Source organism: Channa argus, chromosome 5 (genome assembly GCF_033026475.1).
Source record: "Channa argus isolate prfri chromosome 5, Channa argus male v1.0, whole genome shotgun sequence".
Taxonomy (NCBI): Eukaryota; Metazoa; Chordata; class Actinopteri; order Anabantiformes; family Channidae; genus Channa; species Channa argus.
Genome location: NC_090201.1, coordinates 20812664 through 20825816, shown reverse-complemented (window position 1 = coordinate 20825816; position 13153 = coordinate 20812664). Strand labels below are relative to the sequence as shown.

Here is a 13153-nt window from a genome sequence, read left to right as displayed (position 1 = left end):
TTGCTAACAACATTTGAAACACTGAACAATTAAAGCCACCGCAGGAAATCTTTGCCGGTCCAGATTTTTTTGAAAGATTTCAAGTTTGTTTGAACCCCTGCTGATATTGCCACCTCGCACACAACCCCACATGGTTTGCTCTGAAGCCTTATCAGGATGCAGCAAGCATCTTCTGCAGGATTTCTGTCACTGGCAGGCAGCTCTCCTGTATTCTGACCGTCCCTGCAATTTTCGGAATCAGAGAATGTTGCTCAGACAAAGACACAAATGCCAGCGGGTAATGAATGGTATAATCTTTTATTTCTTGATTAATTTGTCTTCTTGGCAGGTACAACAGAAGATTATAAATCATAAGGGAGAAAAATCATGTTACAGACATTCAAAACAGGAAAAAAAAAATCATCATCAGATGTTGGAATCTGGTTCCCGGGAGCTTTAACACTTGTGTATGTGTGGTTACCAGCTGAGGGTTCTCTTCAGAACAATAAAAAATGAATGCACGCTCACATTTGATGAACAATGCTGATGTTCGGTTTCACACTAAAAGAAATCATGAAAAATTAAGAGGGGAAAAGTAAACTTCTTGTCCTGGGTTAACCCTTAATGTGTGTTAGCAACAGAATTTCGAGGCAGACCCGGTTTAAGGGCGTATAACTGGGCTCTAATATTCACAGAGTCATGCGTCACCGAACGGCTCTTCTAATACAAGTGTGGCAGTTGGCAGCACCAGATGTACAGTAGAATATAAGAAGAGAACTTGTCGGAGTGTGCGGCTGCTGGCTGACTGACAATCTTGATAAAACTTGTATTGGATGGCCGGGATATTTCTCATCCATCCTTTTGTCATAGAGCAGCTGAAACTGTAATTACATTTCAAGAGTATTGAGCTCCAAAATGCCAACGTTGTTGCTTGCAGCTGTTAAACTGCAGCACAAATGAATGGTCAAAGAAGATAAGCAATATCTCGTTTAATGCCCGCACTCGTGCCCCCAAAGACTTTCATTTAATGCTGATTTAATTCCAAGGAAATGTTGTATGAAGCAAAACGCAAGATAACATGTCCATTGGAGAAAATAGAGATAGCAAAATGCCTAAGATGAAGCACAGAATGCTTAATCAGATTTTCTGAGAGCTACTCGTGATTAAAAATGAACATTTGCACAGTATCTGGAGCTGTCTCGGGAGTGCTTTGCCTGTTTACCCATTCAACCAAATGGACAAATAAAGACTTCAGGGAGAAAATTCACCGTTAATAACAAAACCTCAGAAAAATAAGAATTTCCTAAAAGGATATTTACATTATAATACTACTTCAATAACTAAATAGACCAACCTATTACCTGGATGGCAGAGATGGAGTTATCAGGCAATATCAAGTATGTTCTACATGAAAGAAAAAGAAAACAACAACAATAAAATGACAATATATCAAGAAGAATAGTACATTTTCTGTAACATCACCTCTACATACTGGCGGTATTGTGCTTTGATAAGACTTTTGCAACTAGAACACAGATTCAGAAATTTTTAACAGCCCCACAAAACTCCAAGGATTTCGGCAATCAACTCTGCTAAAAAAAATTAAAAAGAGTCCCCCACCTCAGCCCTCAGTCGAGATAAGAGTAAATAAAGTTGAATAGAGACTCGACTCATTGGGCACATGTGAAATTAAAAAAAAAAATACAAATGGATGAGAAAAGAAATGAGGTGCAGCTCATCCATTTATACAAACAAACACTTGCTGTACCTGCTTGGGTACTGATGTGGGCCCCCATGAACTCATGTGAGCCCCACCCCCACACACTGCATAGCTACACACATACTCAGAAATATATGGGATGTATCATCTTCTTTTTCCAGTATATCATTGAGGCAAACGTGGTAATTATAATATTTATATATATATATATATGTATATATATATAAAAAAAATGAAAGTTTAAAATGTAATGAAAACATGCACTGGACAAATACAAGCATGCATTTACATGATGAGACCTGAAATCTTCACCAGTACGTTTTAAATGGTAGATTATGCACCTCTACCACTACCACTGCCACCAGGACCCCTAGAACATGTCCCTGCACACCTGACTATACTCACTGTGAACATAGATACATTCTCAAACAAATTACACAGAGTCCAGCTGTTTTATGAAATGCTGCAACAGTTACAGATGTTGCTACATGTACAGTGAAGTAAGCAGTATGGACATTTGTTCCACTAGCAGGCCAGTGTTGTGTGAAACCATTGTGTGTTGCTGTGTTATATAAAGGCATGGGGGGCTTTTTTTCTGATCTGCGGTCTATGGTGTGATAACTGTACATTTTCCCTTTTTTTACTTTGATTTATTACATTTGTCTTTTGAAAGAAACATCCATATTGGCAAGGTTTGTCCGTGAGCATCCTTTTGCGGCAGTATTCCAGAGGAAAACACAGAGATCGAAGAGTTGCTGCATCAAATATCAGCAGGAAATTGAGATATTTTTTATATTTGGGATATCCTCTCCACATGACTTTAGGTGGAAGTTCTTAATCATATTTGATTTGTCTGTTTTCCTCTGTGTCTATGTAAAAAGTGCCTCCATTAGACTTTGTCTCAGTTCCTTGCACTCCCCGTGTTGGATAGTTCTTGTGGTATGGTTGACTTTGGTTGCATAACACGCACTTTGATGCTTCACCCGGGTCGGCTCAGCAAGTGAAGTCTTCAAAGTTACCCTGGCCCGAGTGAAGAGGTAGCATGTTGCCAGGATATGTTGATGGTGTACGCAGATTCTCACAAGGGGCCTGAGACAGAAATGTGAAGAGAGAAGTCATAAGCATACTCACAACAAACAAGATAAGCAACAACTTGGTGCCAGGGGGGCGAGCGGAGAGAGAGATTGCTAAGAAATACACTGAAAAGTGATGAAAATAAGGAAGGTGGATGGAAAGTAAAGACTACAAAGTAACTCAGGAAAGCAGGTCAGAGGAGGAGCTACTCTTTCCCAATCTCCCTGCCAGGGCTCTGACTTACAATTAAAGTGGACTAGCGTCATTTACACTTGGAAATAAGTGAGCTGTCACACCGTCCAAAGCTCTAATTCTGGCCTGTCCCTGCTGGTCCTGTCACCCGGCTTTGATTAAATTCAAGCCACTCTCCCACTTCCCTCTCTCAATTTTCACCCCTTTCATCCCAATCGCTTTTTCACTCCCTTTCGTGTCCCTCAAGTTTTTCCCACCCCTAGCTTCCTCAATCTCCATTTACTGTTCTCCCACCACCGCCGCCGCCATCGTTTGGTCCTCCTCCTTCATTCTGGCTGCAGTTGAGACCAGTGAAGACATAAAGAGTGTGTGCCCCTGTCAAAGCAATGCAGTCTGAACTAGTGAGTACTTAGTACTTAGCAGCAGCCTACTGACATGGCGTTTCACATCATCCAGGCTCAGCACAGCTCCACGATCATTGTTTTTGTGGCTTTTGTGTTTCTTCTTTAAGCATCGACATATCTTGTACTTGATCACCTGAAAGTACACGACGACACCCATTACTGACCTTTTAGGTTATAAACAGAATATTGTTAGAGAGCATGCACACTTTCTCCTTTTGTTTCTGGCTCTTTGTAGTTTAAGCCCACACAGTTTAGCGTTTGTATCAGGCAAACTGACATTCAAATTAGATTAATTTTATGCATTTATTAATAAGTTCGGCCATTAATTCTGCACATGAGCAGGCGCTGCATATTGCTTTGTCTGTCTCACACATACTCACATCTCAAATCAAGGACTAACACACACACGCACACAAACACAAACTCTTTGTTGGTGGGAGAGAAAAAAAACGCATGCAACACAGGGTTACTCTAATGAGGACGGACAGAGACATCCTGACTAATCTAAAATATAATACATCCAAAATGTTAATGTATTCAGCGTTGCTGTTGCAAAGATGTGTGTGTGTTGCACAGAGATGAGCTGCGGTGTGAGGAAGAGGGCGTTTGTCACGCTTGCTACAACACGTCCTTGTGCGGAGGGCAACTTTGTGTGAGAAACTTGATTGTGTGAATAAGTGAGGAAATGAATCCATAAAGTTGGAGCAGCACAAATTTCTACAAACAATGCAACTGGAGAGACGCTGGGCGACACAGTATTTCACAAAAATTATTTTACCTCATATAGATAGTCAAAGAGTTCAAGAATGGTGAGGATGCTGGCTCCAATGAAAAGGCCCATCTGACCTCCAATGTCACCTGAAAAAGCAGACAGGAGACTGCACATTAGTGTGTAACAGAGATAGAACTCATCACTGTGCAGGAAACAAAGGTCAGCTCTGAAACACACTTTTACCTTTATTTCTGTCTGAAAGGTGAGAAATGTACCGAAACCATTAATGTTTGCAGAAAAGCACGACAGATTAAAGAGACATGTGTTTGTCTCTTGTGACCTGAACACTTATTACAACAGAATGCAGGCACTTGTGTTAGTGTCACTTTGGATAACAAGCATCCGTCATTTTGCACACAATTCTTTTTTTATCTATTCCCAAGAAAAAGCTTGACAGCCACTTCCTTACCCAGAAGACCTGCCAATTCGTAGGCTTTCTTTTGTTCAATGGTTTCGTAGTTCAGCGCTTCAAAGTAGATATCCAGAACCAGAATGTTATCCCTGTAACCAGAGAAGGAAGCACACAGTCACTTATTTGAATGTCTCAGTTTATATTTTATACACTTTTCTTCCATGAAATTGTCCTCAGGCGGAGAAGATGGCTGGTGAGTCTGCCACTTCCTGGAGATAACAGAGCAGATGCAGATAAGTTTAGCAAATAACCTGCTGTCACTAATTTCCCCTAGGTGGGGCTGGCCATTGAGGAATAGATGGGAAATGATGACGGCTGTTTGATTTCATACTGCGCTGAATGTCAAAAACGCATGACTTCAGCAGAAAGAAAAAGAGTGGGAATTAATTTAAAGGCCCAGGGCAAAAGACGCTATTATTTTGATTCCTGAATATCCTCTCTGTGGGCCGAGTTGGGCTTCATGCCCCACGGGAGTTGAGATCAGACTGCAGCTTGATTTTGTAGTTTTTTTTTTTCTTTTCTTACCACACTGTTTTATCACTTACATTAAAGTGTGATGATCTGGGGATCTGTTATTCTGCGTTTGAAGCTGAGGGCTGAATCGAAACGACTACATGCAAATTGCAATTGATAATGTTGAGATGGAGATATACTGACACAAAATGAGGAGAGAACATCAGCTTGTTTCATGTTTGGTATGAGAGACACAATCTTCCTCCAGCTCCTGCAGCTTGACTACATTGACTTTATTAAAGACAAAATCACAAAACAGCTCTAGTAAACAACATGCATTCATTTCCTATTCAGTTATAAATAATCTGAGGGCATGGGTTCACAGCTCTGTCAAATGAGCTCAGGTATCTGCTCATTAACATCACTTGTCCTTTTACAAAAATGTGTGATAAGACTGATTTGACACTGTTTAAACCTATTTATTATATTAAAGTGTTATCGGGCATTTTAACCATTTTTGTGACATGCTTATCTGGTACCTTTAGCTAAAGTGTATATTATTTATTATCAGTTTCCTTCCTATAACAATTTCAACTGTTTATCCATCATTTTTACCATATTTCACCAGTTTTTTGGACCACCACGTTCAACTGTTTAGCTGACTAACTTAACACTCAGCAATTTATTAATTACTTCAAAGCGACTGATTATTGGTTTGAGTTTCACTGTTCAGACTCTGTTTACTTGCCACTTAATTTTGTTAAACGTGTCACAGCCAACTCAATATGTGGATAATATTTCACACATCAAATTGCACTTTCTGCTTTTATTAAATCAAGTTGAGCTTCTCTACAATTTTTTTACACCGCAGAGGAAACCGCTCTGGAAACTGCAGAGCAACTTACCCTCTGGGATATAAGTACCCTTGGTTAGGAATCACTGATCTAGATGGTTTGTGTCTTATTATTACTGACGTTTCCAGGTATTTCCTCCTGATTTATAGGCCCACCTATATGAGGTGTCAGTCTGTGGTTTAAGTGATGCTTTCTCACTGTCAGGTGTTCTCACTGTGAATACGTAACCTGCAGTACATCTGACCAGAACTGTTTTCATGAAGCTGTGTGTGTGTGTGTGTCTGTGTGGTTCTCGGTAAAAAGACAGTCCACTGTCACAGACTTCAGTTTCACACCACTAAACATTGTAGAGCCCAGAAACCAGAACACTTCCAACTAATGCTCATCAGATTGACATCACTTGGAAATATGGCCAGTCAAAAAATGAACTAGATGGATTCACATCGATCCACAGGGAATAAAAAAGAACTTTCTGTGGAGAAAAGTGAAAGGTTTTTACAGCACTCTGACTACATATGGTGTAATTACTTTGTCCTCAACAGCTCTGCCGGGAATGATAGATTCAACTATTATTGCACCCTCATCTCATTTTCTTGAACTACTTCTGATCTTTTCAGTATATTTGGCAAAGAAAACACTTCTATTTGGCTGATTAGTCAAGTTAGTCTGTGACTTTAAGCTCCCTATTCTATTTTCTCACCTCAATTCATACATCATGGATGAAAGAATTAACTGATTACAGCAGTAAGTGAGGAGTCATTAGACATGTTAGCTAAAGGGAAAAGGCAACCAATAAATCTTGTAATAAAGAAAAGGGAACAGACACTGTCGCTTGTTTGATTGTAGTTTATCTTATGCATCTTACTAGTAACAAATGCAGTAGGTGTTGTAGCCTTGAATGTGTGGCAGATGTATTTGTATAATACTGTTCAGTGACATGGCCGAAATCCTTACAGTACACTTTAGGGGTGGACAATCAGACCATTTATATTTGAAATCTTTATGTACACAAACACACACACACACACACAGGAGTGACAAGAACAGTTTTTTCACTTGTCCTAAGCAGGACTGTTGGTCTGGGGACAACCTCGCTTCTCTTACCTTCTTCAGGCAGTCAGTGCCCAACACTGATTTTATTGTGATTGGCTTCAGATATGTCCACAATGTGTCATTTCAGGCAACTTCAAAGATTGCAAGCCTAAGACTAAACCTTCAAAGCACCTTTAAAATGCAGATCTGCATAATGTGAGTTATAGCAGCCTTTGCTTGACTGGCACCTGCTTTGCTGATTGGATATATTGCCTTCTTCACTAGATGCTACTGGCTACTAGCATGGCTGACTAATTAAGACTGTGGATCACAATTAGAAATAAAGATATGACGGATCACCCAGGCCAACTATACTGTATAAGTAGCAAATATATTTAAAATAACTTATGAATAATCAAATTCATTACACAATGCACAAAACATTTGTTTTCTTAAAATCATGCATTTTTTCAAAAACAAACATAGAATTTCGACTTACGCTATATACTGTTCTGTCTTGTTATATTTCTTGGCAAGGTACTTGGCTGATGCTTTGCTGGGTATCTTTACAAAGGACAACTCTTTACCATAGCGCGTCAAGTTACATGGCGTCTCGCAAACACAGAAGTCATTGTCTCTCTCGACAAGAAAATCTGAAAAATGAAATATATGTAGAGAGAGAGAGAATGAGGGAGGGAAGGAGGGGGGTTGGGGTTACCCAGAAACAGAGAAAGAGAGAAGACACAGGGACAGACATATTTATTCGCACCCCAGGATGACAACCAAAGGCTAGCCAAAGGAAACTTGTGAAAAGATGCTGGCAGGAGACACCCCAGAGACCCTTATAGGAAACACACAGGACATAGGGCACACGCCAACAGACAGCAGCAGCAGCCAAAGGCGTAGAACGGTGTCATGAAAGAGCAGGAGATTAAAAGTCAAAAAGAAAACAGGCTACAGATATGAAAGGCCTTAAAGGTATCGGTAGATAGAGAGACAGGAGAGGGTGAAAAGGAGAGCCTCCGTGCCAAGCCGGAGGTTTACTATTTGAGAAGGCTTACCATCAGGCTGAAGGAACACTATTATCTGTTATCAGTGGGAATCAGTGGCTCTGAAGAGTGAGACTAAAAAGTGTTCATACGCACACATGCAAACACACAAACACACAAACACACACGCATGCACGCACACAAACAAGCAGCACATTGGGTTATCTCCTTACCCAAGGCAGGATCTGCACAATCCTTGTACTGCTCGGCGGTGCAGTAGGGAGCATCTCCTAAAGACAAGCAGCAAAAACACACTCTTCTTAGTGTGAACAAAAGCAAGCAAGGGATTTGAGATTGTTTCAAAAAAGCCCAGAAATTACACTGTAATTCATTTGGTCTCCTTCCTGTCCTAATCATGACTGGATGGTCATTGCAAACTTGATCTTCTCTTGTAATCGATTTCAACTTTGGTACATTTGCTACCTCTCATTACGACTTTCAACCCATGTCACTTTCTCCATTTTTCACTCCCTAGCATTTGAACCATCCGTCTCCTTCTATCAGCACAACACAGGAAAAAAATACATGTCCTAAATATAGAGGAAATTATTTCCCAGCTTCTATTATTCACTCGCTTCTAAAACTCACACTAACAACATGGAGACAGCTGAGATTTCTAACTGGAGTAGACTTACATTAATCAACTGCACAATCACTGTGAGATCACAGCTAATCCTGATTATCATACAGGCACATTGTCTGGCTGTCTATATGCAAAGCCAGCTGTGAAAGTGACCTTGATTGAAGAGAGAGAAGCATTAACATTTATTGGACAGGTGAGTGAGGGTTAAAGGAAGCCAAATCCAAATGTTTCCCAGTGTGCCAAACTCCTTTTCAATTTGTCCTCTGAGATGTCACACAGTGATTAAATCTAGGGGTAGACAGCAAAGGCCACCTGTAATTACCACACAAACAGAAAGTGAAAATAGTTGAGTTTTCCAATCCACTGGAGTGTGAAAGTATTTGATTTTCCGCCGTTGCCAGCAAAAAGTTGTTTGTTCCTAAAGAGTTGTTTTTTTGTCACCATGGTTTCAAATGAAAGTTCTTCAAACCACAACGACAGACACTATATCACTCTAGACTTTCAGAGGCAAACACAGAAATATCTGTCTCCTCTTGGTCCCTACCAGGCATGTGGACCATTCTGCAGTTACAGTTCTCCACCAGGTATCGGGTCTCACAGTCGATCCGGCAGGCCGTGATGCTGTAACTGTTGAAGAAGTCTGAGTCCATCGCCGCGGCCTTGCAGTCGCCCCACGGTGGAGGAAGATACGTCAGCTGAGAGAGTGAGATGCAACAGTGCAGAACCACTTCAGTTATAAAGCATTTTCTGTGCTGAACTGTCTATCCTGTGCCCCGGTATTGTAACCATTTGACCTTGTACTTTCTATCAATATGATAATAAACTTGTTACTCTGTCTATATGAGAATCCATTACATTATTATTGCATTTGGCACAGAAAATGAATCTTGTTCTTACTCCATTGTGACTATGTGTGTAGTGGTGCTTATTGTGGGAGCCTCTCTCCTACGCTTTTCCTATTCTAGTCTCCCTCTGTGCCTTTATTGCACTGCCCACATTTAATGCAGGAACTGAATAGTATCAGCTGTGTGGTAGATTTGTAATGTTGCCAGAGTTTCACACTAAACAGCTTTGTTGCAAGTGTGGTGATCCTTGTGTTTTTATGCACAAATGTACAATTCTTGTTAAAACATGCACTTGGTGCATTCGTGGATGATGTTTCTTTGGCCAACAGCCCAAAACAGACCCTGGAAAACTCAGAAAAAGCATCTTCCTTCACACCATCAAGATGAACTCTAATCTCTGTGTATGCACAGCTTTGGCTTGCACACTGTCCGAAATAATGTAAATCTACACGTTTACATATCTGCACTCTGTGTACTGCAATTTTAGTGTACTTTTGCTTTTTTTGTCTCATGGCACATATTCACAGTTTAGATTTTAAATAATTAAACAATGTACAGTACCATTTTTAATATTCATTTAAATTAATTTATTTTATATTACTTAAAATAATTACTTATAATAACTAATAATTTTTACTTAAGAATAAGCCACCCTGCATTTCACTTCATTTGTTGTGTAAACCTTGCAACTTGGCCTGCAGCAACCATTGTTGATTCATCTGAATCATTTTCCACTATTATTTACTTCATATATATATATATATATATATATATATATATATATATATATATATATATATATATATATATATATATATATATATATATATATATATATATATATATATATATATATATATATATATATATATATAGTGCCAGTGTAAAGTCTAAATGTGTCCTATATATACAGCTTGCTTTTATCACACTAAAACTACATTTGCTTTAAAAACAAGCAATGTTCATTTGTTAAAAATATCAACTTAATAGCTTCTCTTTCGACCATGTGCCATCATTGTGAAATAGAATAATAATATCCTGTTAGCAGTAAACAAATTAAAAAGGAAGATTTAACAACAAATAACAGAAGTATAGGACAGAAACCAGTGCAATTCTAATAAGATAATGATTATATTATGGCAATTTTAAGTGGCACAAGTTCCTACCAAATCATTATAGATCCCAAATGAGAGAAAAAGAAATATATATATTAATGTATTAGATGCATTAAATGAAGTGGGAAGCTATAAAACAGGCCCTGTGTGTTTTTGTCTCATCCGTTCAAACAGTGCATCATTGAGTGCTCACATTGCAATGGATAAAGGTCACTTTTGTGATTTAGGGACCTGTATTTTACAGTTTGCACTGGAGCGCAAGATGCAACCAGGTGTGTTGCTTCCTAGATTTGGGCAGTAATAGCTATAAGGTGCGCATGCCATTTTCACACATATACACGCAGGTACAGTGCACTGATGAAAACTAGACAGCTGCAACTAAAATGTAATCAGGAGACTATGAGGATTCCTCAGTTTATTTTCACATCAAGGACGTTTCACAAAGTCAAAGAGAACATAAAATCCATCAGGCCTGGGTAAAATGTGATAATCAATACTAGGTGCTTGTGTATTTATTCACCTCATCATGTGGTCTAGAGCTATTGGAGGAGCCATATGACTTGATAATGGCTCTCTTATGCTCAGAGGTCTGCTATTTAGATTTCATTTTATTTTTAAAAGCTCTGCTCAGCCATCCTGAAGCACCTTCTGCCTACATTACTTCCCATTTGTTAAACGTCTGCACAAGCTTAATTCTGCAAGCGTGGACACAAGTGAATCTGACGTCAGAGATTTCAGGACATTTTGGTGGGCTAAAGGTGTTTAACGACGATGAAGAAGAAAACAAATCATGTTAAGACTGTGACCTTAATTCCCTCCTTCATTAAATGAGTCAGAGAGAACAAATGAAAAGGTAAAAAGTGCAAAGGGGAAGGCCAGCAGGACTCAATGGACAGCAAAAGAGAACCAAGAAAAGCTGGGTTAAGAAATATTGTGGCGTTTATGTTTTTGATGGTATTTAGGGGGAAATTGCAGATTCCTCTTTTGTGAGATCACTTTGAGTGACAGTTTGGAATGCTGAGAAAAACCCAACAGCTTTACACTACGAGACTGCTGAAGCAGGGAGTTGAATGAATGTGAGCAAACCGCATTAGATAAATGAAGAGTGAGCCTGCCAGCCACTGAAATAACTAAACAAACAGAGAGAAAGAGGAAAATCATATTACAGAGAAGAGAATTGTATTAGATGAATTGTAATGACTGTTGGAGGGGAAAAAATAACGGAGCTAAGTGAGAAACAGAAAAACAAAGAGGGACAGTCTCCTGCAGACGCGACATTAGCAGCATGCAAAATCCTGCTGCAGCCCGCTGACACTGGAACAAGCTCACCAGTAGTGTGGACGTGGAAGGACTGAGATCACTCCCAAATCCATCCCTTTCACTCCACTATTCATTATGTATGGTTCTGTTGCATATTAGAGGCCAGAGTGTGTGATCTGACTGGCTGCGTGTTCGCCTGCAGAATTTGCAGTTCAGAGGAATAACTTTGTTTAACAGATTAAGGCAGATGTTTACAAGCTGATGGTGGGAAGTTTGTGTTCTTTAAGAATTTTAAGGCTCCAAGTGTGTAGCTGTGAGGACTGTGCGAGGCCCCCAGTTCTCCAAGATGCCCGTAGGCATAAACAGCCCCTTCAATTGCACCGTGGGACTGGAAGATAATTGGCAAAAGTCCTAACATTGGAGGCTCATAGTTTGATTTCCAGCTAACAAAACAGCCATTTCAAACTCCATCACATTAAAGGAGAATGGAAATGAACCAACTTTACAGCTGTCAGGTTATCCTTGGGTCTACATGTTCCGTGTGATACACGTGATTGATTCCCAGTCAAGATGATGTTTTTAACCTCTGTGTGAAGGACCAGTAGCATTCATCCTTCAAAACACAGCGTTGAGCTGCACTTACACCATGTGGGATGCCTTATATTAATTTCCTGGGGTCGGGAAAAAGCCTTGAACACACCCAGTGACAAACATGTTTCCCTGCTGGATGGCTCAATCCCTAAGGCACATTCAGAAATGCTTGAAGGGAAAAGAATTGTTCAGATTCTTTATTTGAAAAAAGTACTGCAACAGGTACAAAGTGTTTTAAGTATAAAAAGGCGTTTTTCTAGATCTTCTCGATTACGTGATAAAATATTATATATTACTGGACTGATAGTTGGTAATAGTGATGCAATAATGTGTAAGAAGAATTTTACTGCTGTAGATGGTTACATAACACTGTCCGTTTAGTCCAGTGGTTTCCAACCCTGGATTGTAGATCCTTAAAAGGGTCACAAGAAAACCTGAGCGCTCCTATGATGTTTATTGAGAGGGGAAAGAGGAGAGGGAAAAACTCTGTATAATAATGCTCTGATGCACAATAATTTTTTTGTATTAAGCTTAAACTAATTTCTAACTAGTTGGCTTAGACCCTCATAAAATGGAAATACTTTGAATTCCTGAAAACTTTACAGTAGCAACATTTTTTTATTATTGTTTCTTTATTTATACAGGTTAGTATCACTGATATACAAGGTCTCATTTTCAAGAGAGACCTCTTTCACAGTTCTTTTAATGTTAGTGTTATTCATTACCTTGACTAATGGAAGCAAATGAATATTGAAAATATTTCTATCTTCCATCCATCATCTCTGTCTATCCAGCAGCCTATCCCATCGGTCATTGGG

At 39.4% G+C, this 13153-nt stretch overlaps 1 protein-coding gene across 3 annotated transcripts in view; it reads right to left on the bottom strand.

The window, feature by feature from the left end:
* Positions 1-283: 283 nt before the first annotated feature.
* Positions 284-13153, bottom strand: part of asic1b (acid-sensing (proton-gated) ion channel 1b) — a 144081-nt gene continuing 131211 nt past the window's right edge. For all 3 annotated transcript variants that reach the window (XM_067505001.1, XM_067504999.1, XM_067505000.1), the window contains 7 exons: positions 9069-9219; positions 8115-8171; positions 7392-7545; positions 4551-4642; positions 4148-4227; positions 3401-3502; positions 284-2788 (listed from right to left, as the gene is read on the bottom strand). In XM_067505001.1, the coding sequence (XP_067361102.1) occupies positions 2693-2788; positions 3401-3502; positions 4148-4227; positions 4551-4642; positions 7392-7545; positions 8115-8171; positions 9069-9219 (732 nt within the window). In that variant the 3' untranslated portion in view covers positions 284-2692. The remainder of the gene's footprint in view (positions 2789-3400; positions 3503-4147; positions 4228-4550; positions 4643-7391; positions 7546-8114; positions 8172-9068; positions 9220-13153) is intronic.